Here is a 15785-nt window from a genome sequence, read left to right as displayed (position 1 = left end):
TTATAGGAGTAGGAAAATAAATTTGTCTGCATTAAGTAAATTGTTAACAGTGATTAATTCATTTGATTCAGCAGTTAAAAGCTTGTACCCTTTGTTTTCTTGTGTGCTGCTGGGAAGTACATGTTGTTAAAGCACCAGAAAGCAGAAAGAAATTCTGTAATGATTCAGGCTTTTTGCTAGTATTTCAAATCCTATTTTATTCACATGTATCTGAAAGGTGGTAAGAGAGATGATAAAATCGACTAAGCATTAATTTCTTTATGCTGTTTCATGTCAGGATAGGCTGGCCATATTTTCAGATGTGCTCCACAGCAGTCCCAAAATAAAGCTGTCTGACTGCACAACCACATTATGCACAGCCAATGCAAGCATGAGCAACCCTGCTTCAGGGACGCAGTGTAAACTTGCACTTATGCTGACTCCAGACTGCCGTCCCCTGGTTACCTTGGATAGTCCAGAGATTTTGCACCCCTGTTTCTTCAGGCCAGCTGGCAACATCCAGCTACATCAAGTTGAATAAAATAAGATTTGACTGCACTGAGAAAGAAAACAAAGGGTGAACAATAGGGTGACTCAAAGATACCAGTATTCCCAGTATTCCAGCGTTATTTATGTTACGTGTTACTTCAGGCTGTATTTATTTATTTTTAAAAACACCAAACACTTAACTGATGGGTTTGTATGCTGTTTGTCCTGTTACCTTGTGTTGACAGGGGTAAATGGGCCAGGACAGGAAACATCAGTACACAACAAAAATCTCTAGAGGTTTGTTTCACTTCTGAATCTCTCTGCATTTGCTTTTAGCTTTGAACTAAACCACAAAAGCAGTAAATTTTGAAACTGTAAAAAAAGAGCAACGGGTTAGAACTTTAGATCTGCAGGATTATGCTTTCCATGAGGAAAAGTGCAGGGCCTGGTTAATGTTGAAAGGCTTTGAGAATAGTAGACATTAATTTTTTTTTTCTGTGAAAACAAAGAAATATATACAAACCCAGCTTTTTACAATAGTTTAAAAACACTGGCATGTAGATATAAATCAATTTAGCCTAATTAACTACTTCAGAGACATGATCACAGTTATCAACTGTTCTTTAATATTATTAAAACATCCAGATTTAATACCATGAAATCTCAGGTGACAGTCAGAAGTTTCTTTTTTTAATAACCTCTTTTACCATTACAATATTTTCACATGCTTTGGGCTTTTGTTTAGCATTGGCTACTACAGGATGAGCTCTAAGATGGTCCATTTTCCCATATAAAGTCCAATAGCCCTGGTGAACCTAGAGTCATAGGATTCACCAGGCAGCTCTCCCCCAACCCAGCTGACAACCTCATTATCCATCTTTTGAAATATTTGAGCTGTGGAAGTGATACACTTATGTAACACTTGTACTTCAGAAAAATAAAACCATCTCTGCTTTTAAATAGGAATGCTCTGCCCCTCCTGCCACCACTTAATTCTCACAATTTCTCCTTTCTCTATAAAGTGTGAACTAGAAAAATATTGTGAGTGAAAAATAGTGATGACCAGGAAAGATAAGATAGAAACAAAATGGCAGATGAGAACAGTGGATAATGCTACCATAAAGAGGTACCTAAAAATATTCCATTTCTTCTCATTTAGCAACAATCCTCACATCACACCACAGAATTTTCCATTTTACCTGGAACCACTGTCTCTTCATGTGAAAAGGGGTATTAGAACAATGTAATAAACAAAACAAACATCAGTGTAGTGTTTCTGTGACCAGCAGCCATAGGAACTGGAGCTGGGAATCTGGCAGTCAGTGTGTCACCCATTCATGCCCCAGTGCCCGAAATGGCTGCAGGACTTGTGCCCCCACCACCTCATGGTCTCCATGCACAACAATTGCTTCTCTGGCACGGCAGATACAGAGGAGTCTTTCCACTGGCCAGACTTGAAGAGGTCAGTCCTGAATCAAGGGTTTGTCTCTGCTATAGCTGCAGAGATGTAGCTGCTGTGAGGACAAAGGTGATGCAATGGATGGTGCCTGCAGCAGTGTGCTCAGCCATGTGCTTGGTGGAAATGCAGCCATGCTAAAGACTGAAATCTGCAGCCAGATCTCCACACAGTTTCTCATACATGGACCTCCTGCAGATGTACCTAGGCACAGAAGTGCCAATGTAGACCATGATTTTATGATACAGCTACTGATAACAACTGGAACCGCTCTTCCAAAAGCTCTAATGCACTGGGAGGCAAGAAGGAATGTGGTTTGGCAGGCAGAATGGGCCTGATTCAACCAACTGCTTATGTGTCACTGAAATCAATGGTGCTATTTAGGGGCTTAATTGCTTTGCTGAATCCAGGCCAAAGAAACAAAAAGCAAGATGGTTAAGCTGCAAAGCTTGGATATATATCTTAAATCTTGAACACTTACATCCTTTATCAATATTATGATTCTCCCCAATAATTCACAGTTGTTCAGAAAAGTTTCAAAGGAAACACATGCTTTACTTTTTGGACCTGACTTAGCAAACATTTTGGTGTACTGTTATTCATGCAGATAGTGCCATTTTCTTAAGAACAGCAAGACACAAGTGAAGTGCTGCAACAGGCTGTTTTTGCAGGTCAGAGCTGTATTTAATATCTACAGCATTTAAGCATTCCTACCAAGGTTATACAACTGCTAGAGACATCTGGACCTAATACTGAAACGCTCCTATTGCAATCTGTGTGTGCGTGAATACTCTTGTGCCAAAATATTTATTTAAAACTGTCTTTAAAAGAAAGAACAATAAGTTCAAGGAGTTATAATTTTTTTCAGTTGTTTTTCTCTCAATAACAAACACACCTCAGACAAAGAAAAATTAACAGTTTCAATACCGGTGTTTAAATAATGCTTTTACTCACGGGTTAGTCAGTATCCATAAAGAATGGCTGCATTTGCCCTAATTAATGCCCCATTTCCAGGAAAGGCTTTAATTAACATCTGACATTTAAGCAGCACTACAATGTGGTGTGCAATTATCACCTGGCCTACTTCGGTGTGATTCAAATGCTCTTGGAGAAAAAGGTGCTTTTTTTTTCTCTGAAAGTTTTACAGAATGGAGTAGCAATAGAGACCTAAGGAAATGAAGGAAAGAAAACCAGATCTTCAAAGAGATTCAGGGTGGAGTTTTCCAGTACAATTAGCCCATCCCAGTGGCTGGCTGCCCCCTCAAAAGAGGGGGACCCACTCATGCACCCACCTCTCAGCTTTGCCCTGGGCCATCTATTTCTAACTCACTTTCTCTCCCCAAACTGGCAAAGCCCTGAGTGCCACTGGAAGAGTCAGATAATCTAAACTAATACTACAACTCAGCCCACTTGATAACTCAGTGCTGCTAAAACAGGATGGTCTTACTCCTCTAGTTTCCTTCATCTCCTTTCCCCTGCTTTGTATCCCTCAGGCTCCACCAGCAGCAAGCCAAGCTGGTTCAGTTCCTTAGCCCTGGAATCAAAAGAGAAACTAGTTGCTGCGCTAAAGCAGTTTCCTGATGGTTTGGTGAGCTCAGCTGGCTCTCCCCTGGTTCTCACTCCCAGGACTGAGAAGGGAGAAGTGTGGGACCACCACCTCCCAGTGGAAGTGGGCTGCTATTTTGTCTTGTGAAATCAGATCTTATCTTGTGTAGGACGGTATACCACAAACAAGCATGTTTTTGTACTGTATATATATTCTATCAGAAAATTAGTGTCTAATCAAATGACAATGTGGGTGAAGTTAAAGGTAAGAGCACGTGGCAGGGACCTGATGGCTCTTTTGGTTGGTCGGAGGCCACTCTTCCCACAGTGAGCTGTAACCAGAGAGAGGACTTTGCAGAGCAAGAACATACTTTACCCTACCTGTTCAAGTTGCTTTATATGGCATGGAAACATGGAACGGTTTAGGTTGGAAAAGACCTTCAAGGCCATGGACTCATATACTAACTTAAGTGGCTATTAATGTTTAAATACCCAGTATTTGCAGGGTCACTGAGAGTGTGAGCAAGTACCAAGCTGTGGCTGTGCTGAACTTCTCTCCTGCTCTCTGGCCTGATGAATATTTCATTATGCTGTGTCAAGAGAAACAGCTTTTGGCACGCAGGCCAGGGCTTCTTTCCCTCAACTTCCCAGCAATACTCACAGCCTCCTGATCAAAGCACCTTCCCCAGAGAAATGAGCTGGTTTGCTTCGGCAGAAGAGGGCACGGGTGACACTTCCTATGCTGTGCTACAGAAGCAGCTGTTTCTTTACCTCATCTTCCAGCCATGCCTTGCTGGAGCTCAGAGTCAGCTCTGCAGGAGGAGATCCTTAAACAGCATGGACAGAGAACATAAAATCAACACATTGTGATAGGATGGGTACAGAGCTACCTGGGAAGAGCTGAGCCCTTTGCAGACACATCCAGTGACCAAATACTATGTGAGAAACTGGCAACTGTGGCGCATGAAGTGGAGGACGGGCTGACGTACAAGTACTGATAGGGTTGCAGTTCTGAGGTACTCACAGTGACTGCCCTGTCCCCAGCCAGCCCCTGCCTAACAAAATCAAACCAAATGTAACTTGGCACATGGGGCTGCATTTAGAAAGTTGCAGCAGCTCTGGGGTATTTCAGATATCTGCAGTGAGGACAGGAGAGACAGCTGGGGTGGTAGTCTTGTTAGCTAACCTGATATAAATTGTCTCTTCCCATGAATCACAGCTGTCAGGCACCAATGGGATTTGGGAGCCTCTAGGGTGAGGCTGTAAGGAGAAACGGAATATCATGATTTTGGATTGATAAATCTAAATTTTAGAAATATTTCAGAAATTTAGGAATGGAATGCATGTGTCCACCTTATTATGTGGGTCTAGTCTTTGGAGTATAAGTTACACCATCCTTTAGTCTGCCACATTTCCACTTCCACACAGAGCTGATGGTATTTGCCTCCTAAAAATTACAGTCAAGGGACCCTTTATGAACTGACTGCGGGTTTATGTGTTGGTTAGTATCCAATAATTCCTGAGATCTAAGCCCAGATCTGTCATCTATCTGTTCCATTGCTCTGAAAGGAGTTCATAAAAATAGCACCCGGGAGCTCTGTATCTATTGGAATTCAATATTTCAGTCTGGCAGCCTTGAAACTGAGAGTGAAGCACTGCTCTTTTAGCCAGTACATTGTCGCCAGCTTCTGGGTCGGCAAGAGGGAATGGGCACATTCTATATAATTCAGGTGGTCACCTGACTCTCCTCAGTCAGTACTGCTTCAGCAATGCAAGGGGAAAGTGTTATTGAAATCAGTGGAATTATTTGCAAGAATAAGTGATTTTGCAGGATTGTACTTTTTTTTTCTCTTTCTCTCTTATTGTTCAGTCAAACATCCAGGGAAAGTTACAGTCTGTCTGGTCTTTAATGTCTGTTTTCAAAGATGATCCTATCCACCTGTTCATTTTCCTACAGTCCTCATTCTTCACTCTGAGTGCATCCTAGTCTTTTCCTTATGTCCTATATGACGCAAGGCAATAAAACCAAAAATGAGGCAAACTGGTTTATGGATCTGCTGGTCCGGTTTGTGCTGCTTCCACCAAGCGCTGCTAGGTGGCAATGTGTTACCTGGAAAAGCACGAGCTTCCAGCCGCCTTCCTCTGCTTCCGACAGAGCTGGGACGTGCCTGGGCATCGCTCCGCTGTGAAAGAGGACAAGCCCTTGGAGCAGGCCCTGGTGAGAGCTGCTTCACTCACACAGATCTTCACTGAGGTTTTCCAGACACAACTGTAGGGCTGAATCCTACTGGAGAAATTCTTTGTGAACCCAAGAGGAAAAATAAGAGGCAAGCCTGCTTGTTGCAGAGAGTGTTGTAAAAAGGAAATGTATCTTTCTATTGTATAAAGATAGCACTGCCTGGGACTAGACTTTGTAATATTCTCGAATCTCTGAACAATACAAAGTTGAAAGTACCTATTCAGCGTGAAAAACTTTTGTTTTCTCCACATAAATGAATAATTGGAATCCCCTACATATTCAATCATAATTTTTAATGAACTAGGCCAATTTTGGAACATTTGTATTGACAGTTGGGTTGACAAACAGCTTTAATAAAGATGGAGAAGATGTATTTCCAGATACATATTTCAGCCATGCTACAAATACTTAAAACTGAGTCATCTTACATATATGTCTCAACAAGGACACAGAAAGACAGGCTCATATTTGCATAATGTTTTGAATTTGCAAAGCACTAAGCGATCTTCATTGAAACCATTTATTTCCCTTGATCTGTCTGCTGGCGAAACCGAGGGCAGGGCTGTGTGTGACAGAGCCATTTAATGCCAGCCTGAAGTTTACACAATTACAGTTCGATGCCAGGGTAGTTTGCGGCTTGCTCAGCCCTTTGACCCAGCTGCCAGAGCTGGGTACAGGTGAGCGGCACCTGGAGCCGGAGAGGCACAGCGGGCAGGAGTAGGACAGCTGGAAAGAGCTCCCACTTAGGCTGACAGGTAAAACAGATGGATGTGAAAATGGGGAGCCCAGGTTTCTCCTTGTGGCGACGTGGACAGGGAGCTAACATCTCTGCTGCCTGCTGCGCACCCACAGGCACAGCAGGTGGGGGCCCCGCCGCTCCAGGCTGGATGCTCTCGCCAGCGATTCCCATCCTCACCTGAGGCCAGACCTTGTCCTGAGCCAGCGGAGAAACGAGGATCTTTAATTACCCTGACTTGGACAGAAACACGGGGCTTGGTTTTCTGAGATGGAGGCGATCGGTGAAAAACAGCACTGACGGAGAAAACAACAATGACGACCTCCTTATGTAGCATCTAGCAACCTTGGAGCTGACAAGTATCGTCTGCTTCAAAATTGCTTAAATTCAGGCAGAGTGCTCGGTGCTTGGGGTCACGCCTCAATGGATGCAGTGTGAAGCCCTCTCCTACCGGCCCCAAGCCAGCCCCCAGCTCCCGGGGGCTCAGTCGGCTTTTAATGCGCTTTGCTCGGCGCGGGGCTGCCCCGCCGCCGCTGGGCCCGGGACGCGGGCAGGCGGCTGCGGGCCCGGCCCGGAGGCCGCGGCAGCGGTTCCCGGCGGGGCCCTTTCCCCGCAGCACCGCCCGCCTCCGCTGCTCCGCCGGGGCTCGTCAGTGCCCGGGCCAGGTCAGTGCTCGGCCGCGGGGCTCCGCTGCCCGGGCCGCCCGTCCGCGGCCCTCGGGGGGAGAAGGGGCCTGTGCGGGGGAGCGGGGCCGCCGAGGCGGCGCGGGGCCCCGGCAGCGTCCGCGGGCGGGGCAGGCGCGGGGCGTCCCGGTCCCCGCGAGGCCTCGGGGCGCCCACGGCAGAGGCGAGGCGGCTTCCTCGGTGCTGGAGAGGCCGGCGGCGCTTCTGCTTAGCGCTGACACCTCGGTCTCGCTTTGGGAACAGCTGGTCACCGCCCACTTCGGCCCTGCTCGGCGCTGAGCCCTGCCTTGACGGTTGATTTAACATGAGTCATTTTGTAAAAAAAAAAAAAAACGTCGGTAAAGCTTCCCTAGGTCAGACCGCGGGCAGCTGCGCGCTGGTCGGGATTTGGCATCGCGGGTTAGCAGCAAGAAATGTCCGCTAGGGAAGTAGCTTCCCCCCATCCGTCTCTGGAGTTCTTCACAATCTTCCCAGGGTGATACCGTGCAGGAAGGTTGCCATTGCTTCCCGGGATTCAGTGTGTGGAGCCAAGGAAGCCAGTGGCAGGCAGTCCCTGTGTGGTGCTGCTGGTTCCCACTGCTGTTACAGGGGGACGGGAGAATCATGGCTGCGTGGCCGGTTCAGGCTTCGGTATATGGGGTTTTTTTGGTGTTGCTGTTGGCAGGAGCATTTATGGGTGGTGGTGGTAAGGAGAGAATAGTAAGGAACAGTGAACTCAGTGGAATTCAGAAAACTTCTTGACTATAAAAGTTACACTTTTCAAGGCAACCATTGGGAAAGCATCAGTATTTGCGGTTACAGCTAGAATTGAATTTATGCTTTTATGGTTCAGGATTTGGTGACTGAAAGGCAAATGATGAGTTGGTTGTGGTTGTTTCCATTCCCGTGAAGCTGTGCATCTGCTCTTCTTAAAGATCTCTGAAACACACCTAGTGGGCAGTAAACTTAAAAGAGATTTCTGTCCCTGTTAAAAAAGCTCCTTTGATGACACGTATGAAGAGAACCTCTTTGGATCAAAGCATTAAAAAATAAAGGGCCCGAGTGCTTTTTGCAGAAGATAAGGTTCTTGCCCTCTGCTATGAAGCTCAAAATCTTTTACTCACCATGGGACCAAAATCAAATGTTTTTAGGTATTGTCATCTGTATTTATGGAAAGGCTTTCTTTGTCAGCTGTTTTGCATCCTTAAATACCATTATTTTTCAGTATGTTTCTTTGTGATTTGTTTACTATTCTTCAAAATAATTAAGATGTGATTAAGAGAGAATGTAATTGTTTAGGGATAGAAGGACAATTCACATCTAAACTCTAGTCTACAGGGATCATTAAAAAATACAAAACTAGACAAAGTACACGTAGTTTGGAAAGCCATAGCTTGCTATGGCCAGAATTGGGTTGCTCAGAAACAATTAAAATAACAAGGGAAAAAAAGAGAGATAAAAGCAGAAATTAAGTGTAAATGGTCAGCCAGCTTAAAACTGAAACTACAGACTAGAGCTTTTTTTTTTTTTTTTACTTAGAGTGTTAAAAGGTTTTTCTTCCCCCAGTTAATTTTTATTTCCCATGTACATTATTTGATGCCATTTCAGTAGTTAATTTGGACATGTTCTCACTTCTCGGTCTCTCAGCTTCTGGATGGATAAACTTTGTTTCTAGTGCTGACATCTAGAAAGTAGCAGGCCCAAATCTTTTGTTCTCTCAACAGTAATACAGAGGCTAAAAATTTGTCCTTTAAGATACCAGCTACTTCTAAAGCCTGGTTTTAGAAGAATCATAAGGCTTTTAAAGTTACTTGCTGAACTGGAGGGACTGTTGATCCCATCTAGTTTGTCTGTAGTGCAGGTATCTGTACTGAGACATGTACTAAAAATTTGAACAGGGCTCAGCAAGTTTGAGAGCCATGACATTTTGACAAAGGCATGAGGGATCCGTCCCCTAATTGGGGAGGCAGAATCTCCTCAGCTCCCCAGCTTTGTTTAGTTTCTGTATTTGCAAATTATGTTTTGTTAGTACGTTTTCTGCTGCTGATCCCTCTGCATGCTTATGATCTACTCCCTGCTTGCTTTCAGCAGTGAGAAAGCCAGCTGGAGAAGTGACTGCCCTCAGCTTTCTTCATCTGGTAATTATTAGAGTGGGAGAACCTGTTGGACAAGGTGTTTAAGTTAACCTAACCCACGCACCATGGAAGGAAAGTAGAGGAATGGATAAGTGAATGAGGTAGGTGGAGGACTCTGTTACCTTCAGGTGAGGGGTGGTGACATGCAACTGGCAACAGAGGAATTCTGTGTGTGAGTCCTTCCTACTGCACCTTTCTTGTGTCTGAAGGTAGGGTCTAGTGACTCCTTGTCACTGTGAGACCAAGCTGGCCTCCTTTTGTTTTTGAATCTCTTCTCTTTGTACAACACCATAATTTATTTTCTTTTATTTTATTCTCTATAATCACCCACCTGCCTACTGCCCAGGGTTACAGTCAGTTGTTATTTTCACTCATTTTCAACCTAATTTTTTTTTTCTCCTACAAATGGGCTATTTTCATGCTTTGTTTTCTCCAACACTTTGCCTTTTCATCTGCTTTCATGCTCTAGGGTCAGTTGTTCCAGCCCTCAATACTGGGCCATCACTTGCTTTCCATTAATTTGCCACTGCAGGAACCATTAAAGCATTTGCTAGTCATGGTGACTGCTCTCTAGTACAGGTGAATGCCTTTGAAAGTGACTGGTAAGCCACCCACACAGTGTTGAATTGTGAGTCGTCTCATCATCATCCTCAGTTCACATCTTCTAACCTTTCTTCCCTGTCCTTGCACTTCTGTTCTTGTTGCTGAAATTGCAGCTGCCAAAGGTCTTCATCAAGTCAGGTTTTGTTCTTGACCAGGTGCCTTTGATGCCTTTGGTAGTCTCACAAAAATGCCTAATTGTTTTTTTAATGCCATTTGAATATTTTTTCCTCCCTGAGATTTATTTTGTGGATTCTGTCTGTTGAATCTCATTATTTCTGTTATGCTTAATCTCAGTATTCCTTCATCCAAACCCAGAAATTCAGTTGATGGGGTTTTTTTCCCAATATCTGTATCTGCACATCACACCTGTCACATCCTGCCCTAGATGAAAGGGCATGCTTGTTTCTCTGATGTATTGAAAACACATCCCTGCATCTTTTTTCCCCATTTTCTTTTTCCCTGACTTGTGTCAATAATTCAGGCACCATTTTTGAACTGGAATTCTCCTTGCTCATGTATTTTGACTTGCTTATTTAGCTTGCTGTGTAGTGCAGTGTTTCTTGTTTGAGCATACAGCTCCTAAGATTCAGTTCTCTGGTTTGTCTTAGCTATTCTACCCTTTCGTCTAGAAAGTTGCTGCCTACAGCCCTTACCTCTTACTCTGGCCAGGTATCTTAATGTTCAGTGGTAGTTGCAACTGGCAGCATTGCTGAAGGTTGCTGTTTGATGCATCATGTGTTAGGAGACTTTGGGTTGCAACAGAGTAGTGGTAATGGCAAGGGCAAACACCCTTGTTCAAGACTTACTAATTTCCCAAGGAATCTACTCAGAGAGTATTGATGTTATCCCTATTACTACTATGTTTTATTAACATTGTAAGGTCTGAATTTTACCCAGACAGTTGCTAAAGGCTGTCAGAAGGCCTCTGATAATCTGCATGCACAAAAATACATAGATTATAAGTGCCTGCATCTAGATACATGTACTTCTCTTGCAGATACATGTGCTGCTCTTGCATAATGTGTGTCAGTCCTTTGTACTGGAGTGCTGGCACTCGATGTGTTTATATTAACCCACAGTCTGCTACCCCACAGGCAAGGGTGTTACAAAATCACTTGAGTGTCAAATGGGATTTAAACTGTTGTTTTATGTAAGAGGTAGAATAACTATGGAGTGAACAACTACTGATGTCCCTACTGTTGGCTTCTCCCTTAGTTGTCACCAGTGATATATAAAGCTGTAGCACTTAAAACATATGAAAGATGTTAATTGACCGCTGTTATTCCTATACTGTCAGGTTGGTTCTTTTCATTGTAGGGACTGCATAAACTACCTTTGCTTCAGAGGCTAATGGGTATAGCATGTTGCCTTTTTAAAATTAGACTGAGACTCCATTTCTGTAAGTATGTATAAATAGATGTGATTATGCTAAACTGAAAATCTGAAGATGTTAGTGTTAATAATATCTCTTGGCTGGTCCTACAACATTGTAAGTACTACTGCAACATCTTTCTTTCACTGCTTTCATGCAAAATACAGAAATAATCAATTGTAAGTATTACTGCAACATCTTTCTTTTCACTGCTTTCATGCAAAATACAGAAATAATCAATTGTAAGTATTACTGCAACATCTTTCTTTCACTGCTTTCATGCAAAATACAGAAATAATCTCAGTCATGCAGTGGATTGTGAGCACTCCGTACTGATTGAAATTCTGGATGTTGTTTGTCAGATACCAGCAGAAATCCCTTTAGACTGAGAGAGCTCTAGCTCTTCCTATCATACTTTCCTTGAGTGGTTAGCTCAGTCAGACTGAACTATTAAAATAATCTTATTTTTATTAAAAAATAGAACTGGGCACTGACCGGTACTGTGAAAGATGGTTGTAAAGAAAATAATTCAAAGAGTATACCTTGCATGAGTCATTAATCATGAGTCATGATCAGCAGGCAGTGGTGTCCAATTTGTTTTCTAATCCCGAACTTGCTGCTTTATTACCATAGTGATAATATTAAAGAGCTGTTAATGCACATAACCACGCAGTTGAAAATGACAGACTCTTTTTTCATTGGAATAAAATTTCCATATCTTAAGTCTGTTTTGCTCAGTATATTTCTTGTCATGATAAATTCAGTAGGGTACAAAAGTCATAAAAAAGTTTAAGTCAGCAAGTGGTTAAGTTAGCAGGACAGCCTTTTTTCCCCCTCCTCTTTGCTTTCAAGCCAGTCATTGGGGCTTCCTAGAGAATTCCAGTTACTCCGTTTTAGTATGAGAACTGGGGACACTTTGTATTCATTAAAAATTGGGAGTTGGTTGTTCAAGGTACACTTTACAAGGAAAGGCTGCACTGTCCATGTATTTCATGTTTATTCTCTCCTGAGCAAAAGCTAGCAGCTGGGTGGAAAGTTTTATTGCTTTAATATATGCTGAGGAATGACTGCTGAGGTTTTAGAGAAAAGGGAAGGCTGTCTCTCTCTTGAGAGACTGAATATAAAAAGAATCAATTAGGAAAAATGAGCTTTAGAAACCCATTTTCACTCTTTAAATAAAATTTTAAAACCTCTGAAAAGTGGTAGCTGAAGTGTTGCAGACTATTAGAATGTGCATAGATGGAGAGTGTTTGGGTGCAGCAGCAGTCAGAGAATGTTTTTTATGAAGTAATGAATCTTGTATTCAATTATATTTTAAACTTGATTAAATTTTGTAATTAGTTTTATTAGTTTACACTTTGGAAAAGTTCATCATGACAGATTAAAGCCTTGTTTGTCAACAGATATTTAAAAATCATCCCTTTACATTTTCTTGTGCAGATGATTTTACAATGCATAGATTTGTGTAGGCCTTACTAGTTTCTTTGTGTTGAACTTGTGAGATCCTGTTGCACTGGTGGGTGCACTTTGACAGGACAGGTATGAATCTACTGGCATAGATGGCTCTTCACAGTTGCCTGGTATTGCTGCATGTACCTTCACATCCCATAGTGTGGTTGCTCTGCAAACTCCCCCCTCCTTTGAATGAGGGCTATACCTGCACCAACAGAAGCATTTTCAAGTTTATTGTAGGATGGTACAGCCAGTGACAAGTTCACCTGACAGGGCTGTTCACTTGTTTCATTAGGAGCTAATTGTGTGTGGTTTTTAATGTGCATTTGCTTGCTCATGTGTAAATAATAAAGGTTTTCAAAAATGTTGAGTCTGTAAGATACCCTGAACAGAGCATATGATATAGCTGTCACCAAATTCTGTCTCCGTGAATGTGTTTGTGTTCTCAGTCCACCTTAGAAAAACTTTCCAACAGCTACTTGCCAATTTTGAAAGTATCTTGTTTCTGCCAAATCTGATTCAGAAACAAAGAAGGTCTTTTCCCAATTAGCAAAAAAAATGGGCACCTACCATGTCTTCTGAATGGCCAAGCCCATTAAAAAGTAGGTTGGGGCAAAGGTAGGACTACTCTATCAAATTGTAAAATAACAAGCTTTTTTTTTTTCCATGTCCTGTGGGGGTTCTTTTGATTCCCATTCTGATTGGTTTCTAAGATGACTTTATTTCCAGATCAGCTGTTTTCAGTTCAGGCTTTACCCAGTTTATTTCAAGTCACTTGTAAACTGCTTTCTCCAGTAGACTCGTTTCCAGAGTAAATAAATTAAGGCAGAGATGCAGATCAAGTGATAATTACTTTATTGTTAATTCCTGATCTACAGTCATACACTGTAGAGTGGAAATAGCAGAGGAATAAGCCATGGGTGTACTGGTACACAGAAATATTTTACAAATATTATTAGCTGTATAAAAGGCAAATATGGTACTCAATGCATAATAGTGTTGCACGCTTCTCATCCTTTGGAGCACTGCACAGATTCTGTGCCCAAATGAGATTAACTCAAAGTGCTACTGGGATGACTGGGAAAAGCACATAGCAATCAGAGGCTAGGTAGACTAATTAGTTTTAAGATGGAGTGTGACAACTGTGTCAATGGAATTAGGTGACAGGGAGCAGACTTTGATATAAGAATGATCTTCAGTTCTTAATTTTTAAATTCCTCAAGTATTTCTCTGGGGAAGATTTTTCTCTAATAGTTGCTTACAGAAAAGCAGGACATGCAGATCTTGAAAGTTATGGGATTTGATAGGATTTTTCCTCCATTATAGATGTGCTTGGGGGTCTTGATATTTTTTTAGAGAAAAGGGTGAGGGAGGGTTTGGAAGAGTAATACAGAGTAAATTGGTCTAGTGGAATACATAGTTTTTCTGTAGTTTTTGAGCCTCTCGTTTTCTGCACACAATAAGATTTTTGGTAAATTTTACAAGGAAATATTTGAAAAGGTGCTAATACCTGGCTTAACTACTAAAATCACTCCATAAAAATCCTTCTGTTACCCTTCCATAAAAATCCTTCAAAGTTAACATGCTTCTGTTAACTTTGTGGGGGTAGATTCAAACAAAGAATTTTGCTAATATGGTTTGCAGTGATTTCTGTGAAGTGTTATGGTTGTATCACCTTTATATTAGTTTCTGCTGTCATTCTTCCCTCTTTGTCAGAGGACTAAAGTGGATTTCAAAGGAAGTTTCCTAATTTTTTCCCCCTCATTCCATCTATTTCCAGAAATGGCCCTTGTTCTGTGGAAGAACTTTCTTCAGATTACAATGAAAAGGATATTACAACAAAGAAGGTTGTCACTGTATAATGGTGCTCATGGCTATGAGGAAGAATTGATAAAGAAGAAACTTCAGCAGTTTTCTGGTGGATCCATCGACCTTTCCAAAGAAGACAATGGCATTGCAATACTTACTTTGAATAACCCAAAGTTAATGAATGCCTTTACAGGTATTAATTGGTTGATGGGATTGCTTGTTGGTTTTGGTCTTTCTCTTGTTCAGTTACCTGTTTTGACATTTTGCCTGAAGAAAGTGAAACACTCTGCTTGACCACACCTTAGTTAAAAGAGTAAATGTGTTTATTCAGATGTGCAGCAAATATGTCCAGTGTTTTGTGTAGTAACTTTGCTACAAATGTCATAAGACTCTAAGAAATTCTCAGTGACACAAGGACTGTCTTGCAGAACGTGCTTCTCCCCATGTTGTTTAAGTGTTAGCACAGTTCTGCCACTGAGCTCTTTCTTGCATCTCCTCTCATTTTGTCATCACTGCTCTGGAAATATGGAAGGCGTTTTTGTGGGCATGAGATGATGCCGCCTCCCTTTTATAGGTGATATAGAAAGAAAGACTGAGTTTGTTGCTTGATTCTTTACGTAAAGCCTTCCCTGTACATTAAACTTCTGTAGTTTGGTCTTTTCCATTTACCCAAACTGGCTTCCATTGGTTCTTCATTTGCCTTATGTCTTAAATATCAGTGACTGGTTAATTAAAGATCAGATGAGCTGGGTATTCTCAGCTGTTGCAGGTCAGTGATCTATTTAATATGCTTTTACGCTGGAGAATACTTAGCTATCAAAACCAAGTGCCCTATTTTAATAATCTTGTATTATGAGAGGGTTTTGTTCTCCAACTTGAGTATATTTGCTGTCTCTTCTTAATTATCTAGATTATTCCAATTTATGCCACTCTCTTCAGATGTGAGTGGCCCAGGTCCAGGGTGTGAATCTGCTTGAGCTGGAGCTGTGCATAAGCCTTTACTGTAAGAATTATTTTATCTGTTAATATTTTGATGTGGATGCATTTGTGTCATCTTGCTAATTTCTTTGTTGCTATTCTGTCTGCCTGCCCAGTTCTCACTGTTCCTTTGTTGTGAGTAAACATTTTGCAACATACTAGCAAAGTGTGCCCTTTACATGCTGAATATCAATCTAGTCTTTCCACTAGTGATTGTTGGCTGGAAGAAAGCTAAAAGGGCAGCAGAATTGGCTGTAATGCATCCAGATGTTTCTGCATTCCCTTTTGTTTTGCTTTAAAAACTCATGTATAAAATCATTACCTAACTTA

The 15785-nt window shown here is 42.0% G+C and overlaps 1 protein-coding gene across 7 annotated transcripts in view; it reads left to right on the top strand.

The window, feature by feature from the left end:
- The first annotated feature begins 6062 nt into the window (after positions 1-6062).
- The window catches only part of ECHDC1 (ethylmalonyl-CoA decarboxylase 1), a 42121-nt gene continuing 32398 nt past the window's right edge, over positions 6063-15785 (top strand). Inside the window, exons 1-3 of one of the 7 annotated variants that reach the window (XM_038131878.1) lie at positions 6064-6463; positions 9195-9342; positions 14449-14670. In XM_038131878.1, the coding sequence (XP_037987806.1) occupies positions 14451-14670 (220 nt within the window). In that variant the 5' untranslated portion in view covers positions 6064-6463; positions 9195-9342; positions 14449-14450. Of the gene's footprint in view, positions 6464-6487; positions 7110-7142; positions 7421-9194; positions 9451-14448; positions 14671-15785 lie in introns of those variants that run through there. The other 6 variants (XM_038131877.1, XM_038131879.1, XM_038131880.1 and 3 more) reach the window with 6 other exon arrangements.

This window comes from Motacilla alba, chromosome 3 (assembly GCF_015832195.1).
Source record: "Motacilla alba alba isolate MOTALB_02 chromosome 3, Motacilla_alba_V1.0_pri, whole genome shotgun sequence".
Taxonomy (NCBI): Eukaryota; Metazoa; Chordata; class Aves; order Passeriformes; family Motacillidae; genus Motacilla; species Motacilla alba.
This window is presented reverse-complemented; position numbering and strand designations above follow the sequence as displayed.